The sequence below is a fragment of the Ochlerotatus camptorhynchus genome, unplaced genomic scaffold (genome assembly GCF_037179485.1).
Source record: "Ochlerotatus camptorhynchus isolate MF236.1 unplaced genomic scaffold, CSIRO-AGI_Acam_v1.1 ptg000498l, whole genome shotgun sequence".
Lineage (NCBI taxonomy): Eukaryota > Metazoa > Arthropoda > Insecta > Diptera > Culicidae > Ochlerotatus > Ochlerotatus camptorhynchus.
This window is the reverse complement of record NW_027040983.1, coordinates 418,625-431,548: the sequence shown is the minus strand read 5'-3', so window position 1 is coordinate 431,548 and position 12,924 is coordinate 418,625. Positions and strand designations below refer to the sequence as shown.

Below are 12,924 nucleotides of genomic sequence, written 5' to 3'. Positions count from 1 at the left end.
GGAATCCTTCTCAATATTTGTTTTTAATCAACACTTTGAATTCTTTTAAATTTTACTAAAAATTCCAGGGTTTGTCCGCCAGATTCTACAGATTGCTATGTAATTTGTTATTACCCTTAAAATGCTTCCAAGTCTCAGAGCGTGACCATTATGACTCCACGACTCATAAGTATGATGTTTTTTTTTTTATAAATCTGTGATCTTGGAAAAAATTCAAAATTTCACATTTTAATTATTGTTTCTCCAAATCTTGCATCACGAAGCATGTTATTAATCACAAATTTTGAAGAAAAGTTCTAGTTTCAGACTCTACACAAATTTCAAAGCTCCAGAATCTTGGGAATCTTCTTAAATCACATTTTTTTTATCCTATCAGTAAATTTTGTTTTTTTTGTTGCATATTAACAACCGGGAATTTTTAAGATTTGAACCGGAAAAACCGGGAAAAAACCGGGATTTTCCAAATGAAAATTCACTGGCCACCCTGAAAAAAACAGCAGAACACCACAGCAAACGAAGCCAGGCGACAAACAAGGAACTTACGCAGATAAAGTAAAGGAAAAGCAACACCAACGACAGTTCACAGAAAACCCACACAAAGCAACAGTTTTGGAAAGGACGATGATGGAGCTGAAGCATTTCTGGAGAAACCTGAATCTAGTCAGAAAGCTGATGAGACTGCAATCAGCAATCAACGCAGAGGTGGTTGGACAGGCAGCCTCGGAAGTCAACCTGGCGGAAATACTAATAAGGATAAGTTCCACACTGAACGAAATCATTCAAGAATTCATGGAAGATCTAGCGGAGTGTACGGAATCGCCCAACAAGGAAACAGAAGAGCCCCTAACACACAATGATGGATAATTTCAAGATCATGCAATCCAACGTACAATCATTAAGGCCCACCGAAACACGAGAAGAACTAGCGGTCTTCCTGAATAGAGAAAAAGTGCACATTGCAAGCCTGCAGGAGATATGGATCAAGCCAACGGAAAACTATAGAATAAAAGGATTCAGCATCGTCAAAAAATGCAGAGAAGAAAGATACGGAGGTGTTGCCATTCTCATCAGAGATGACGTAACATACGAGGAAGTGAAGCTCCCTAACTTCGACCCGATAGAAGCGGTTGCCATAAAAACAAAAAGTATAAGCACCAACTTCACAATACTTTCGGTGTACATTCCACCGGATCAGAGCCTAATTAAATTTTAATTTCATCGAAGGTCTAGATGGTGAAGTCATCTCACTTCGCAACCGATGAACCATTCTGACGGCCATATGAGTACCCAAGTAACCATATAGTCGCAATATAGCTTGTATATTCTTACTTTGCTTGAGTATAGTTAGTTGGGGAATCTGATGAAACTGTCACTTCTTGAAACTGATCCCTTTCGTATTTCTTTCATTCTCCTTTCGCAAACGGAGTGCTCGATGGACCAGTGACTTTGGACGTGAGCCTCGTTCCAGATCACCATGGCAATTCAATAACATATGGTGGACATCAAACCGACCAAAAAAGGCGGAATCATATTAGAACCAACCAACCAAGGACGGTCTACGGAAAGAAATTGCCGGTGAAGCACGGAATTAAATACGAAGCGTTTGAGAAAAAGTCCAAGGGATTCCAAAAGAAGCAAATAATGACGGCGGAAGAGCAGAATATGGTGAGAGCTTTCCATTTATTAAAAAAAAAATATCAAAATTACACTAAATACATGCCAGGGTTGAAAAGAATATTTTCGAACCTGGAAGTGTGATCTATTTGATAACGGTGATGCATACATGCGGGGCTTATTGTGAGTGAAAGTAACCTCGGAATGGGCGTGACTCTCCAGACATTCTGAAATGGGTTGCTGGATCTGCAATAGAGCTATCACCTTCTAACTCCCGGACTAAAGCTGTCTACAATGACCATATAAATGCGACATTGTAGAGAGAGTTCTTCCATAATAACACTGCCGGCCAGTGGGGGTTAGAGGGAATACACACACACACACACAGGTCTAGATGGTGAAGTCATCCTTACTGGTGACTTCAACGCCAGACATCCAATATGGAAGAGCGGGGCAAAGCCATGTGTAAAAGGCAAGGCGATAGCTGAAGAGGTTGTAGCATCGAAAATGGTGCTGCTCAACGACGGAAGACCAACTACGATCCCACGCATAAACGCAGAACCAACGGCGATCGATCTCTCGATGGCTTCTGGATACATAGCGAGCATCACGGAATGGCAAGTAGTAGAAGAGGAGTTTGGAAGCTGTCACATGAGCATAGTAATGGACCAGCAACTAGACGTACCTACAGTGCCCGGAAAGCGAACCAAGGTGAACAAAAAGAAGGCAATGGAGCTCCTAAACAGTATACAACCCCAATTTCTATACAATTCCGAAGAAATGCAGGATGTTTTCGAAGAAAACATTAGAAAAGCCAGCTATACCATAACAAAAAAGAAAGCGAACTATCTTAAGCGATGGTGGAACCAGGACATACAATCAGCGTACAACGAAAAGAGGGAACAACTGAGAATCTACAACCGGAACAATACGCTGGAAAACCAACTTAAAATGCAGAAGGCAAGGGCGGTGTTCAAGTAAGAAAGGAGAAAAGGAAGCACGACACGGAACTAAAGGAGAAAATCGACGAATCGACGCCGGCTAAACAGATATGGAACATCATCAGAGGTCTAGATACGGCTTTAACAGGCAACAAAAGAGGGGCGGACACGAACCCGTCTAAAGAGATTGCAGAGAAGTTCATAGGGATGAACTACGAATAAAAAAAGACGGAACTGAACACTCCTAAACTTACCTTAGGACTGAGTACGGACGAGGAAGTTGAAGCACCACTCCAGTTCTCGGAATTCATGCGAGTTCTCAAGGGCAAGAAGGACCACTCGGCGGCAGGCATGGACTACATCTCGTACCACATCCTGAAAGGATTAAGATGGGAAATCCTAATGGAAGTTTGCACACAGCTGGATCGAGTCTGGACAACCAACAACATACCGGTTAGATGGAGACAAAACAAACTAGTTTTAATCCAAAAGCCAAACAAGGACAAAAATGATGTAGCAGCAAAACGAGGGATCGTTCTAATGAAAGTGCTCCTGAAGACAATAAACACTATAGTAAAGGACCGACTATACAAAAACGCGGAGGAAAACAACATATTTCCAAGGCTCTCCTTCGGTTTTCGTAAGAACTACTCGGCAATAAGCTGTGTAAATCATGTAATCAACTCGGTGAAGGAAGCCAAACAGGCCAAACAGTATGCCTTAGCGGTATTCCTAGATCTGGACAAGGCATTTGACTCGGTGAACTGCCAGACCCTACTAGCAACACTAGCACAGGAAAAAATACCAACCAAAGCTTTCGAATAGATATTCGAGTATCTGAAGGAGTGACAGCTTAATATTCTGTCCCCAGAAGCCACGGTGTCAATAACAGTAAACAGCGGCCTCCCCCAAGGATGCCCACTATCGCCGTTGCTGTTTAACATCTATACAGCTGAACTTCACAAAATTGAAGAGGAAGGAGTGGTATTAGTCCAGTTCGCAGATGACTTCACGGTATTCGTTTCAGGAGATGTTCCGGAAATAATTGGTAGAGCAAATAGATTCCTGCAAAAGCTAACAACAAAACTAGCCAAAACAAACCTATCGGTAAATCCTACAAAATGCGCTGCGATCAATTTCAGCAAAATCAAGGACGAAAACATAAATATAAAAGTTTGCGGAGAAAAAGTCGAACTTGCCAACACCCACAGATACTTGGGCTATACGGTAGATCGAGGACTAACTCACAGAAAACATATAGAGACAGTATCCAACAAAGCAAGCAAGAGCATAAATATGCTCAAGATGATAAGTGGAAAAAGGAGTCCAGCTAACCCAGAAACGATGCTAAAAATTGGCAATGCATTAGTAAGATCGAAAATAGAATACGGGGCTTCAATATATGGGAACGCGGCTAAAACGAATAGGCAAAAAGTAGAGACTGTGCAAAATTCCTTTGTGAGAGTAGCGATGAGATATCTAAAAAGCACACCGGTAAATGTAATGTTGGCAGACTGTGGGCAATTACCGATGGAAAACAGACTAGAATGGTTAGCACTGAAGGAAACAATTAGGACGTCAAACGTCACGAACCCCAACAGGAAATTTACAGCAGAGGCATTGAATAACAAAAACAGCAACGGCTCCTTCATCTCAGACCTGGCATGCGAGCACTGTGAGGTTATCCAACAGCTATCAACCAATCCGGGGAACGTCCGGCAAATAATTCGTCAGCTGGAAAACAAATCGGTGTGGGTGAAGACAGGGATACCAGGAGTGGACAACAAAAAAGACAATATCAGCCCAGAACAATGGAGAGGAGCAGCAAACGAGCTTCTGCAAACAACGTACGGCAAGGTCAAGAAAATATTCACGGATGCATCCAAGAATATCAACGGGACAGCGATCGCGGCAGTAGACTGGACGGAAAAACTCTACAAAGCAGTATAGATCAACGTCAACACCAGCATAATGAACGCGGAATTGATAGCAATTCGCGAAGCAATATCAATAGCCGAGAGCAAAGACTATCAGGAAGTGGTCATCATCACGGATTCGAAAAGTGCATGTGAGGCCCTGAAAAACAAAGAAAAATGCAGAACAAACCACATAGTAAGAGACATCCTGGTAATAAGACAGCGATTAGAGGAATTCGGAAAAACGGTTAGCATTCAGTGGATCCCCAGCAACGTAGGGATTCAGGGTAATGAGTTTGCAGATAGGTTAGCAGTACAGGCGACTTCCAACACAGCATCAAATGAAGAAAAACTCACGCTGGGCGACACCCTAGCATTAGCTAAAAAAGGCATCTGCAAAAAGTGGACCAGTAACTACCAAAACATTTCTTTGACCAAAGGAGTTAAACATTTTGAGTTTGTCAAAGAACCCCTAAGGATACCATGGTGTAAAGGGTTAAATCTCACAACGGAGGAAAAAATCACCCTCAGTCGTATAAGATCCAACCCTGTGATGACAAAAGAGAGGAAATTCAAATGGAAATGGGAGGACGACGAAATGTGTAATCTGTGCGACGAAGTAGAAGACTTGGAACATATACTACACCACTGCATCAGGTGGCAGCACTCAAGGGCGAAGGCGCAAGTGCTAGATAGCATGAAACCGCTTTCTCAAATATTCATGAACCAAAACATAGACGAGCTGAAGAGTGTAACTCAATTTCTGAAAGACATCAACATGAACATCTGAACCAAACGTATCGATCAGCAATGCAACCTACAATCAAAGAATCAGCATAAAATACTGAAGACAACCAAAGGCAAGATGGACCAACCCATGGTCTAAGCCTGACATAGCAGACAAAAAAAAAACGTTATTAATAAAAGTTGTTCCTTTTCTCGACTAGCACGCGTCTTTGAGTTTTTCCGCTGATATCCGTTTTTCCGTATTTTCCGTTGCAATCTGCTTACAGGTTGTGGGCCCAGTGTCGGAAGAAGTGGACGTTCATTGAGAAAAGCTGGTTTTCCGGAAGAATCGCGTATTTTCCGACGGTTTGATTGTGCTGCGCGAAGTGAGAAAATATGGCTGATAATGTGAGGGTTACGTTTGCCAAGCTGAACGGCAGCAATTACGTCTCATGGAAATACCGCATGATGACAATGTTGGAGCGGGAGGAGGTTTGGCACGTAATCGAAGAGACAAAGCCGGAGGAAGTCGATGATGCATTTCGGCAATGGCAGAAGGATGACCGGAAGGCCCGCATCACGATCGCTTTGTTCGTGGAGGATAACCAGTTGACGTTCGCAACAGCTTTTGCAACAGCTGTTTGCTTTGAACCTGAGCGAAGGCGGTGATGTAGAGAAGCACATCGAAGAAATTGAAAGCCTCTACGAGCGTCTGGATTGTGCGGGAGTGGAACTGAGTGAGCTGCTGCGAATCATAATGATGTTGCGGAGCTTGCCACCGTCGTTCAACAGTTACGTCACCTCTTTGGAAAACCGTCCGCAAGAGGACTTAACGGTGGATTTGGTTGTGGCTCGAATGCGGGACGAATGTCAAAAGCGAGCGAGTCAGCCGGGAGGCAGCAGTAAGGAGGAGCGTGCTCTGAAAGCAGAAATTAAACCAAAGAATGACAAACGAAAGTGTTTCTTCTGTAACATGCCGGGTCATCAGCGAATGAACAGTCGCAAGTTTCTGGCTGCCAAGAAGGAGGAGAAAGCCAGTCATTCTGCGCCTAAATTCGGCGAACAGCAAGCGAAGCAAGTTCAAGCGACGCCGAAACCCGTGGAGCAGCTCTCGGAGCAACCATCAACAAGTTCGAGCACGGTACAGGGTGATGTGTGTTTCGTCACAGGTGGAGCAATTCCAGGAGCCTGGACGGTGGACAGTGTGACAAATGACCGTGAGTTTTTCAATGAGTTTAAACGGGAAGTAATTGTCGACGTGACACTTGCTGATGGTACCACAACAAAGTCAGCTGGATGTGGTAATGGCGTTCTTTTCGGCGTAAATGGTGAAGGAAATCGTATCGCAATCAGATTGGAGAACGTTTTGTACGTGCCGTCACTCGAGGGTGCCCTAATTTCAGTTCGAAAATTGGCACTGAAGGGATTTGCAGTGATTTTTAAAGTGGATTGCTGCGAGATCCGCGCGGATGGCGTCGTAGTTACAGTTGGCGAAATGATTGGTAACCAGTATAAGCTGAAGATGGCAGAGCAGTGCAAGGCGGTGGTGGTTGAAAACCACAATGATCAGTGTCAACACACTTGGCACAGAAGATTTGGCCATCGATATGCGAGTGTCATGAACGTAATCAAGTCGAAGGATTTGGCGAGTGGATTCGGAATAAAGGACTGTGGTCAACGGATCGTTTGCGAGTGTTGTCTTCGAGGGAAGCTAGCCCGGAGCCCGTTCCCTCCAGTGATCTGGGTGGACCGATGGAACATCAGACGCCGTGCGGTAACAAATATTTCATGACCGTAATCGACGATTTTAGTAGATTTTGCGTGGTTTACCTGCTGAAATCAAAGGCTAAGGCGGCAGACAAGATTCGTGAGTATGTACGGTGGACTGAAAACGTTTTTTGGCCGGAAGCCTCGGGCCATTAGATCGGACGGCGGCGGTGAATACACCGGACACGAGTTGCAGAACTTCTATAAAGCAGAAGGCATCGAGACACAGTTTACGGTTCCCTACTCTCCCCAACAGAATGGGGTAGCGGAACGGAAAAAAATCGTTCTCTTCAAGAGATGGCCAATTGCATGCTTTTGGACGCGGATTTGTCGAAGCGATATTTCAGAACAAAATGCCTTCCCGTGCCGTCGATCACACACCCTACGAAATGTGGACTGGATCGAAGCCAGACTTGACTCGATTCAGGGTATTCGGGTGTGATGCTAACGTCCACATACCAGACAACAAAAGGAAGAAAGGCGACCCCAAAGCGAAGAAGCTCGTGTTCGTTGGCTATTTGGTTTCTTGATCGAGAGACGGACCGGATTTGGATTAGCCGCGATGCACGTTTTATGGAGCTGCACAATGGTTCGGAGCAGACGTGCGATGAGGACCGAAAGCAGCGGGATGTTCCTGAAGAGGAGGCAGCTGATAATGGATGTGAAGTGGTGATGAATCGTGGTCAACGTGAAGAAGAAGAAGTTGTGATCGAAGAAGAAGCTAATGAAGAATCAGTGTATGAAGACGCCAATGAAACGGATGAAAGTGATTTCCTGGGTTTCGAACAGGTTTCGATGATGAAGAAGAAGAAAATCAAAACAGTGGACAACAGTGTTTGAGAAGATCCGATCGACAAACTCGAGGAGTTGAATGGGTGCGATATCCTACGTAGGTGTGGAAGCTGCCTTCCTGCACATTCGATTGCCGTCAATGGATGGCAATCGATGTCGGTGATTGGCACTAGATTGCGGAACGTTATACCTTGTACAGACATACAAAGTACACTGTTGTACTACCGTTGTACTTCTTTAAGCTAAAGGGTGTCCACGATGAAATTGCCACACTATGAAATTGCTCTAACTTTTTAACCGTTGGGTAGAATTTAATGAAAATTTGGATGGATTTAGTTCATAGTGCATTATTTACATCCTGCAAGTTTTAAAGTCCTGTGATCAAAACTCTCGGAAATGGAGTCGAAAGAACAGCTCGTGCGTGATAAAATCTTGCGCATTCATCACGAGAACAAGGATCTCTCGCATCGTTCCATCGCTAAAACGTTGGGAATCGCGAATTCCACGGTGTCGCGAGTGATTAAGCGGTTCGAGGAACGGTTGACCACCGATCGGAAGCCCAGAAGTGAAGGAAAAAGTATTCCGTACAACACCAAAAATCACAACCACGTAGTTGGGGCCTTCAACCGAAATCCGAACGCCTCCGTTAGGGATGTGGCTAAGAAGCTGCACCTAAGCCGAAGTTTTGTCCAGAAGGCCAAAACTAAGGCTGGGCTTCGAACGTTCAAGGTACAAAAGACCCCTAATCGCGACGAGAAGCAGAACAAGTCCGCCAAAACCCGTGCCAGGAAGTTGTACCTCAACATGCTGACGAAAGTTGAATGCTGCATCATGGACGACGAAACATATGGGAAGGCCGACTTCAAACAGATCCCCGGCAACCTGTTTTTTCACGGCCAAGGATAAGTTCAGCGTTCCGGAGCATGTCCGCACTCAGAAGATGTCCAAATTTGCGAAGAAATTCCTGGTTTGGCAAGCCATCTGCACGTGCGGGAAGCGGAGTGCACCTTTCGTGACCCAGGACACGATGAACGGACAGGTGTACATAAAAGAGTGCCTCCAGAAGCGGCTGCTTCCTCTCCTGAAGGCCCACAACGTCCCAACAATCTTCTGGCCGGATTTGGCCTCATGCCACTACTCCAAGGACGTGCTGAAGTGGTATGCGGACAATAAGGTCAATTTCGTGCCGAAAATGTTCAACCCTCCCAACACTCCGGAGCTCCGCCCCATCGAGAAGTACTGGGCGATTATGAAGCAGCACCTTCTTAAACGACCTAACGTAGTGAAGACAGTCGAGGAACTGAAGAAAGTATGGGTTTACATGCAAAAAACGGTTGATTCACAGGTTGTGCAGAATCTTATGGCCGGGGTTAAGGCCAATGTGCGGGCATTTGCGTATGGACTGTAAATAAAATACGAGTAAAATGGTAAAATGAAGTTTAATAGTTATTTCTCAATCCCTGAAAATTTGATGGCAATCGGATGAAAACTCGAATTTTGCGAATCAATTTTGTGTGTGGCAATTTCATCGTGGACACCCTTTAGTACCTCAAATTGTACGTTTTGAGGTATTAGATTAAAGGAGTACAACGGTACTGCTTTGTATGTCTGTCAATGGTATTAAATAAAGGAAAGAAAAAGAAGAAGTCGCGCTGTCAATCGTCAGGCCACCCCTGAGCGTAACCGCGGTACGCGTAGCAACGAAAAAAAAACATCAAAGTAAGCGGGTGTAAAAAAGAGAGTGAAAGCAAGAGAGCACGATGCGGACTGGTCGTAAGAATCCTGAATAATTCCTGTGGAATACTTCCTTGTTAACAACAATTCTATGTTTTCGAAAAAAATAAAATAAAATATAAGAGTCTTAATCGAACTTTGGAAATTGTTATGATGAACCATTTGAGAATACCTAGTTATACCATAGAGGTAACTCTAAGACAAGAAGGTCCCGAAATAACGTGCTCAACTTTTTGGCTCAGCTCTGGTACTATCTTCGGTCCCAAGCTAATCGATTCACCCCTCGAAGCATAGGAAAAACCAATAACCCCTCGTTTTATCTGTCAAACTTTCATAGCGAATCAAAACAAACATTGTGTAGTAGTAGAATTTCGACTATAATGGGATACGTTAATCGTTTGCTTGGGACCAATAGGCTAGTCAAGTAGTGAGCCAATTTAAAATCGTTAGTTTCTTATTGATTGTTGGTTATACCATAGAGGTAACTCTAAGACTAGAAGGTCCCGAAATAACGTGCTCAACTTTTTGGCTCAGCTCTGGTACTATCTTCGGTTCCAAGCTAATCGATTCACCCCTCGAAACATAGCCATTTAAAACGAACGAGTGCGAGCAAGAGGGAAACAGATTAGTGGGAAAACAAACCATCCATTCATCCATGTGTGCTAGATAGAGAAAGATGATTAAACGTCAAAAAGGTCTATAGAAATTCAGAAAGGTATGCGATTTGTTCTCCCACATCCCGAAATTTCCGTGCTCCTGATAACCCATTTACAATGTAATTCCCTTTTCGGGCAATCGTTCCATCCGAGCACCGTTTCGTGCTGCATCCAAACAATCGGAAAATTGGCGCAAATTGTGACGCAGTCAATCACGGAAGCAGCTTATGATCGGTCGGAACTCACTGCACCGCCAAAAAGCCCTTGTAAATAGAGAAGGAATGCGGCTGCCACATTTTACGAACTCCCCCAATAATTCATCAAAGTAGACATGGCCCCGGTGGCATCGAGGGTGGGAGGTTCTAGGAGACGGCGCCTTCTTCGATAGGGGGCGGTAGAAACGTAGACATGTATCGCGTCATTTGGCGACGAGACTCTCGAGGTGATTTACATTTTCCACCCGTCGCCATCACTCACCCGAGACGAGTGTAAAAGGGGATAAATGAAAATTTGATTCGATGTTCTGGAAAGGTGGCAATCGGGGGGTGGGGGTAGTTTCCTGGAACGAACCGGGTGGAAAATTCGAATATATTGAACAAATTGACGTGCCGCGTATTGTAGGATTGTGGGGTGGCGGAGCGGGGAGTAATGTAACAAGCGAGGACACGAGACCTGCGTAATTCTGGTGGTGGGAAGGTTGACATTCGATGGGTATTGATTTGCTTTTTTTGTTATTGTTGTTGTTGTTGTTGTTGCTTCGAGCTGTAAGAGTAGGAACATAATCGAGTTTGACACGTGTAATTACCTGGAAATTTCTCGTCATCCAGTAGGTTTTCGTTGTCGTCGAATGTGGCGCTTTTCAGAGTCTGTCAAGGCAAAGAGGATAGAAATTATGTAATTTTTTTTCTTTAATTTATAAATATTGGTAAGGAAATATTTGAGGTTATGCTGTCGTAATTAGCTTGACGACTAAAATGGTTTCAATTTAAAGTGATTGATGATCTAATTTGATTTGTGAGCGTTTAAGTAGAATAGTTGTAACGTTTCAGTTCCTGCGATAAATTCTCTGAACTCCTTAGGGGAATTTATAGAATTCCTACTAAAAAAATTTCCCTGAATTAATTAGTGGAAGTCTTCAAAAGGAAATTTATGTAGTCATAGAAAATTAATTTTTGAAGAAAATTCTCTAAATTCCACAGAATTTACAAAATTTGAGATGAATTTTCACAATTCCTGAGTTGAATCTCTGAATTTCTCAAAGGAACTCACTGAATTACTGAGTTAAATTCCTAGAACTTCCAATGAAAATTACCCGAGAGGAGTAATTCCAAGGATTCTTGATATAGGGGAAATGGATGTAATGATGGCCTAAATGCCCTTAATTTGGGCCCATACATAAATTCAGCAATCGACTAAATTTTCAATAGCGACCAAAAATATCCATTAGTATCGTCCCAATGACGCGTTCTTATAGATAAAATTGATAAATAACAGATTTTTAGCGATGGACCCAATCCTAGATTCATACACTGGAAATATATTAAACGTTATTGTTATTATATTATACACATAAGATGATGGTTAACATCACTTCATTGATTTCATTCGGTCACAATTTAAAACTATTATTCGCATATAGTTCCCATTAGTCTCACACATAAGCATGCTTAGCATACACAGTTTTAGTCACGAACTGCTCATTTGCTAATAACTTTGCACAGAGTTGACGAAGCATCGTTCTTTTTGAAGCAGTAGATATAATAGAGTTTAAGCTAGTTATAGATACATAAAACAAAGTAGATTTTAATTCTATAAATAAACTGTATTTGTTTTTGCGTTGTAAAAATAAAGTGAGAAATGCTCGCTGCACATCTCGGACTTTAAGAGTAAAAATTCATTGGTGTTGATTCAAATGTTAAGATTTAACTACTTTTTGCATATCTATAGTAAGCTATAATCCTTATCTATCAATTACTTTAAAGAAAAACAAATTTCAACAACTGAGTGAAAAGTTATTAACAAATGAGCAGTTGGTGTGTACAACTGTGTATGCCAAGCATGCACATAAGCCCAATGTGCGCAGGTTATCAAGTCAATCATGCGCCTTTTATTTTGCAATGGGGTATCGAATGACGTTTATTAGTCAAAAGCGCTTTGCAATAATTTAACCGTGTTTACACATAATACCAATGTTTATATTGTATAAAGTGCTAGTCAGAACAGGAAATTGTACCTAAATTATAAAAAAAGCGGAAAAAATTTGCAGAATCTTGTCACATTGCTAAGGTGTTTGTTGAAACTTATAAATCTTCCCGCGGGAATAATCAATATTTTCGAAGGTAATGATCAAAAGAATAACTGGTGAAGTACATAGAAGTGCATACAGCTGTTTTTTACAGATCTGCAGTCAGTGTTTTCCATATCCGCGGAGGAAATCTTGAACCGGCTTTCAGTGCACTGAAGCCATTTTCGATACAATATACGAATGGATATCGCAAGAGCTGGAAGCGGCTATTCTAGGCGAATTGGAACTACCTGTTGAGTTTTTGGAGCTGTGGAAAGGTAAATGCAATTATTTTCTCACACTTTTTCCTCGTTAAGAATTCTCAGAACTTGCTGGCCAATAACCGTCGCAAATCAAAATTGATTTATCCAAATCAAAAACATCATCTGCAAAAGGAGATTCTCCTTTGCTCTCAGTGTTGTTCATTTGCGTGGATTAGCTGTAATTCGTGAAAAACATAAGAAAAGTCTATGTTCCAAACCCACAAATGAAAC

General features: G+C 42.7%; 1 protein-coding gene across 3 annotated transcripts in view; it reads right to left on the bottom strand.

The window, feature by feature from the left end:
* Positions 1-12,924, bottom strand: part of LOC135712628 (zinc finger C2HC domain-containing protein 1C) — a 175,256-nt gene that overhangs the window by 6,195 nt on the left and 156,137 nt on the right. For all 3 annotated transcript variants that reach the window (XM_065235581.1, XM_065235582.1, XM_065235583.1), the window contains one exon: positions 10,952-11,012. In XM_065235581.1, coding sequence (XP_065091653.1) covers positions 10,952-11,012 — 61 coding nt within the window. The remainder of the gene's footprint in view (positions 1-10,951; positions 11,013-12,924) is intronic.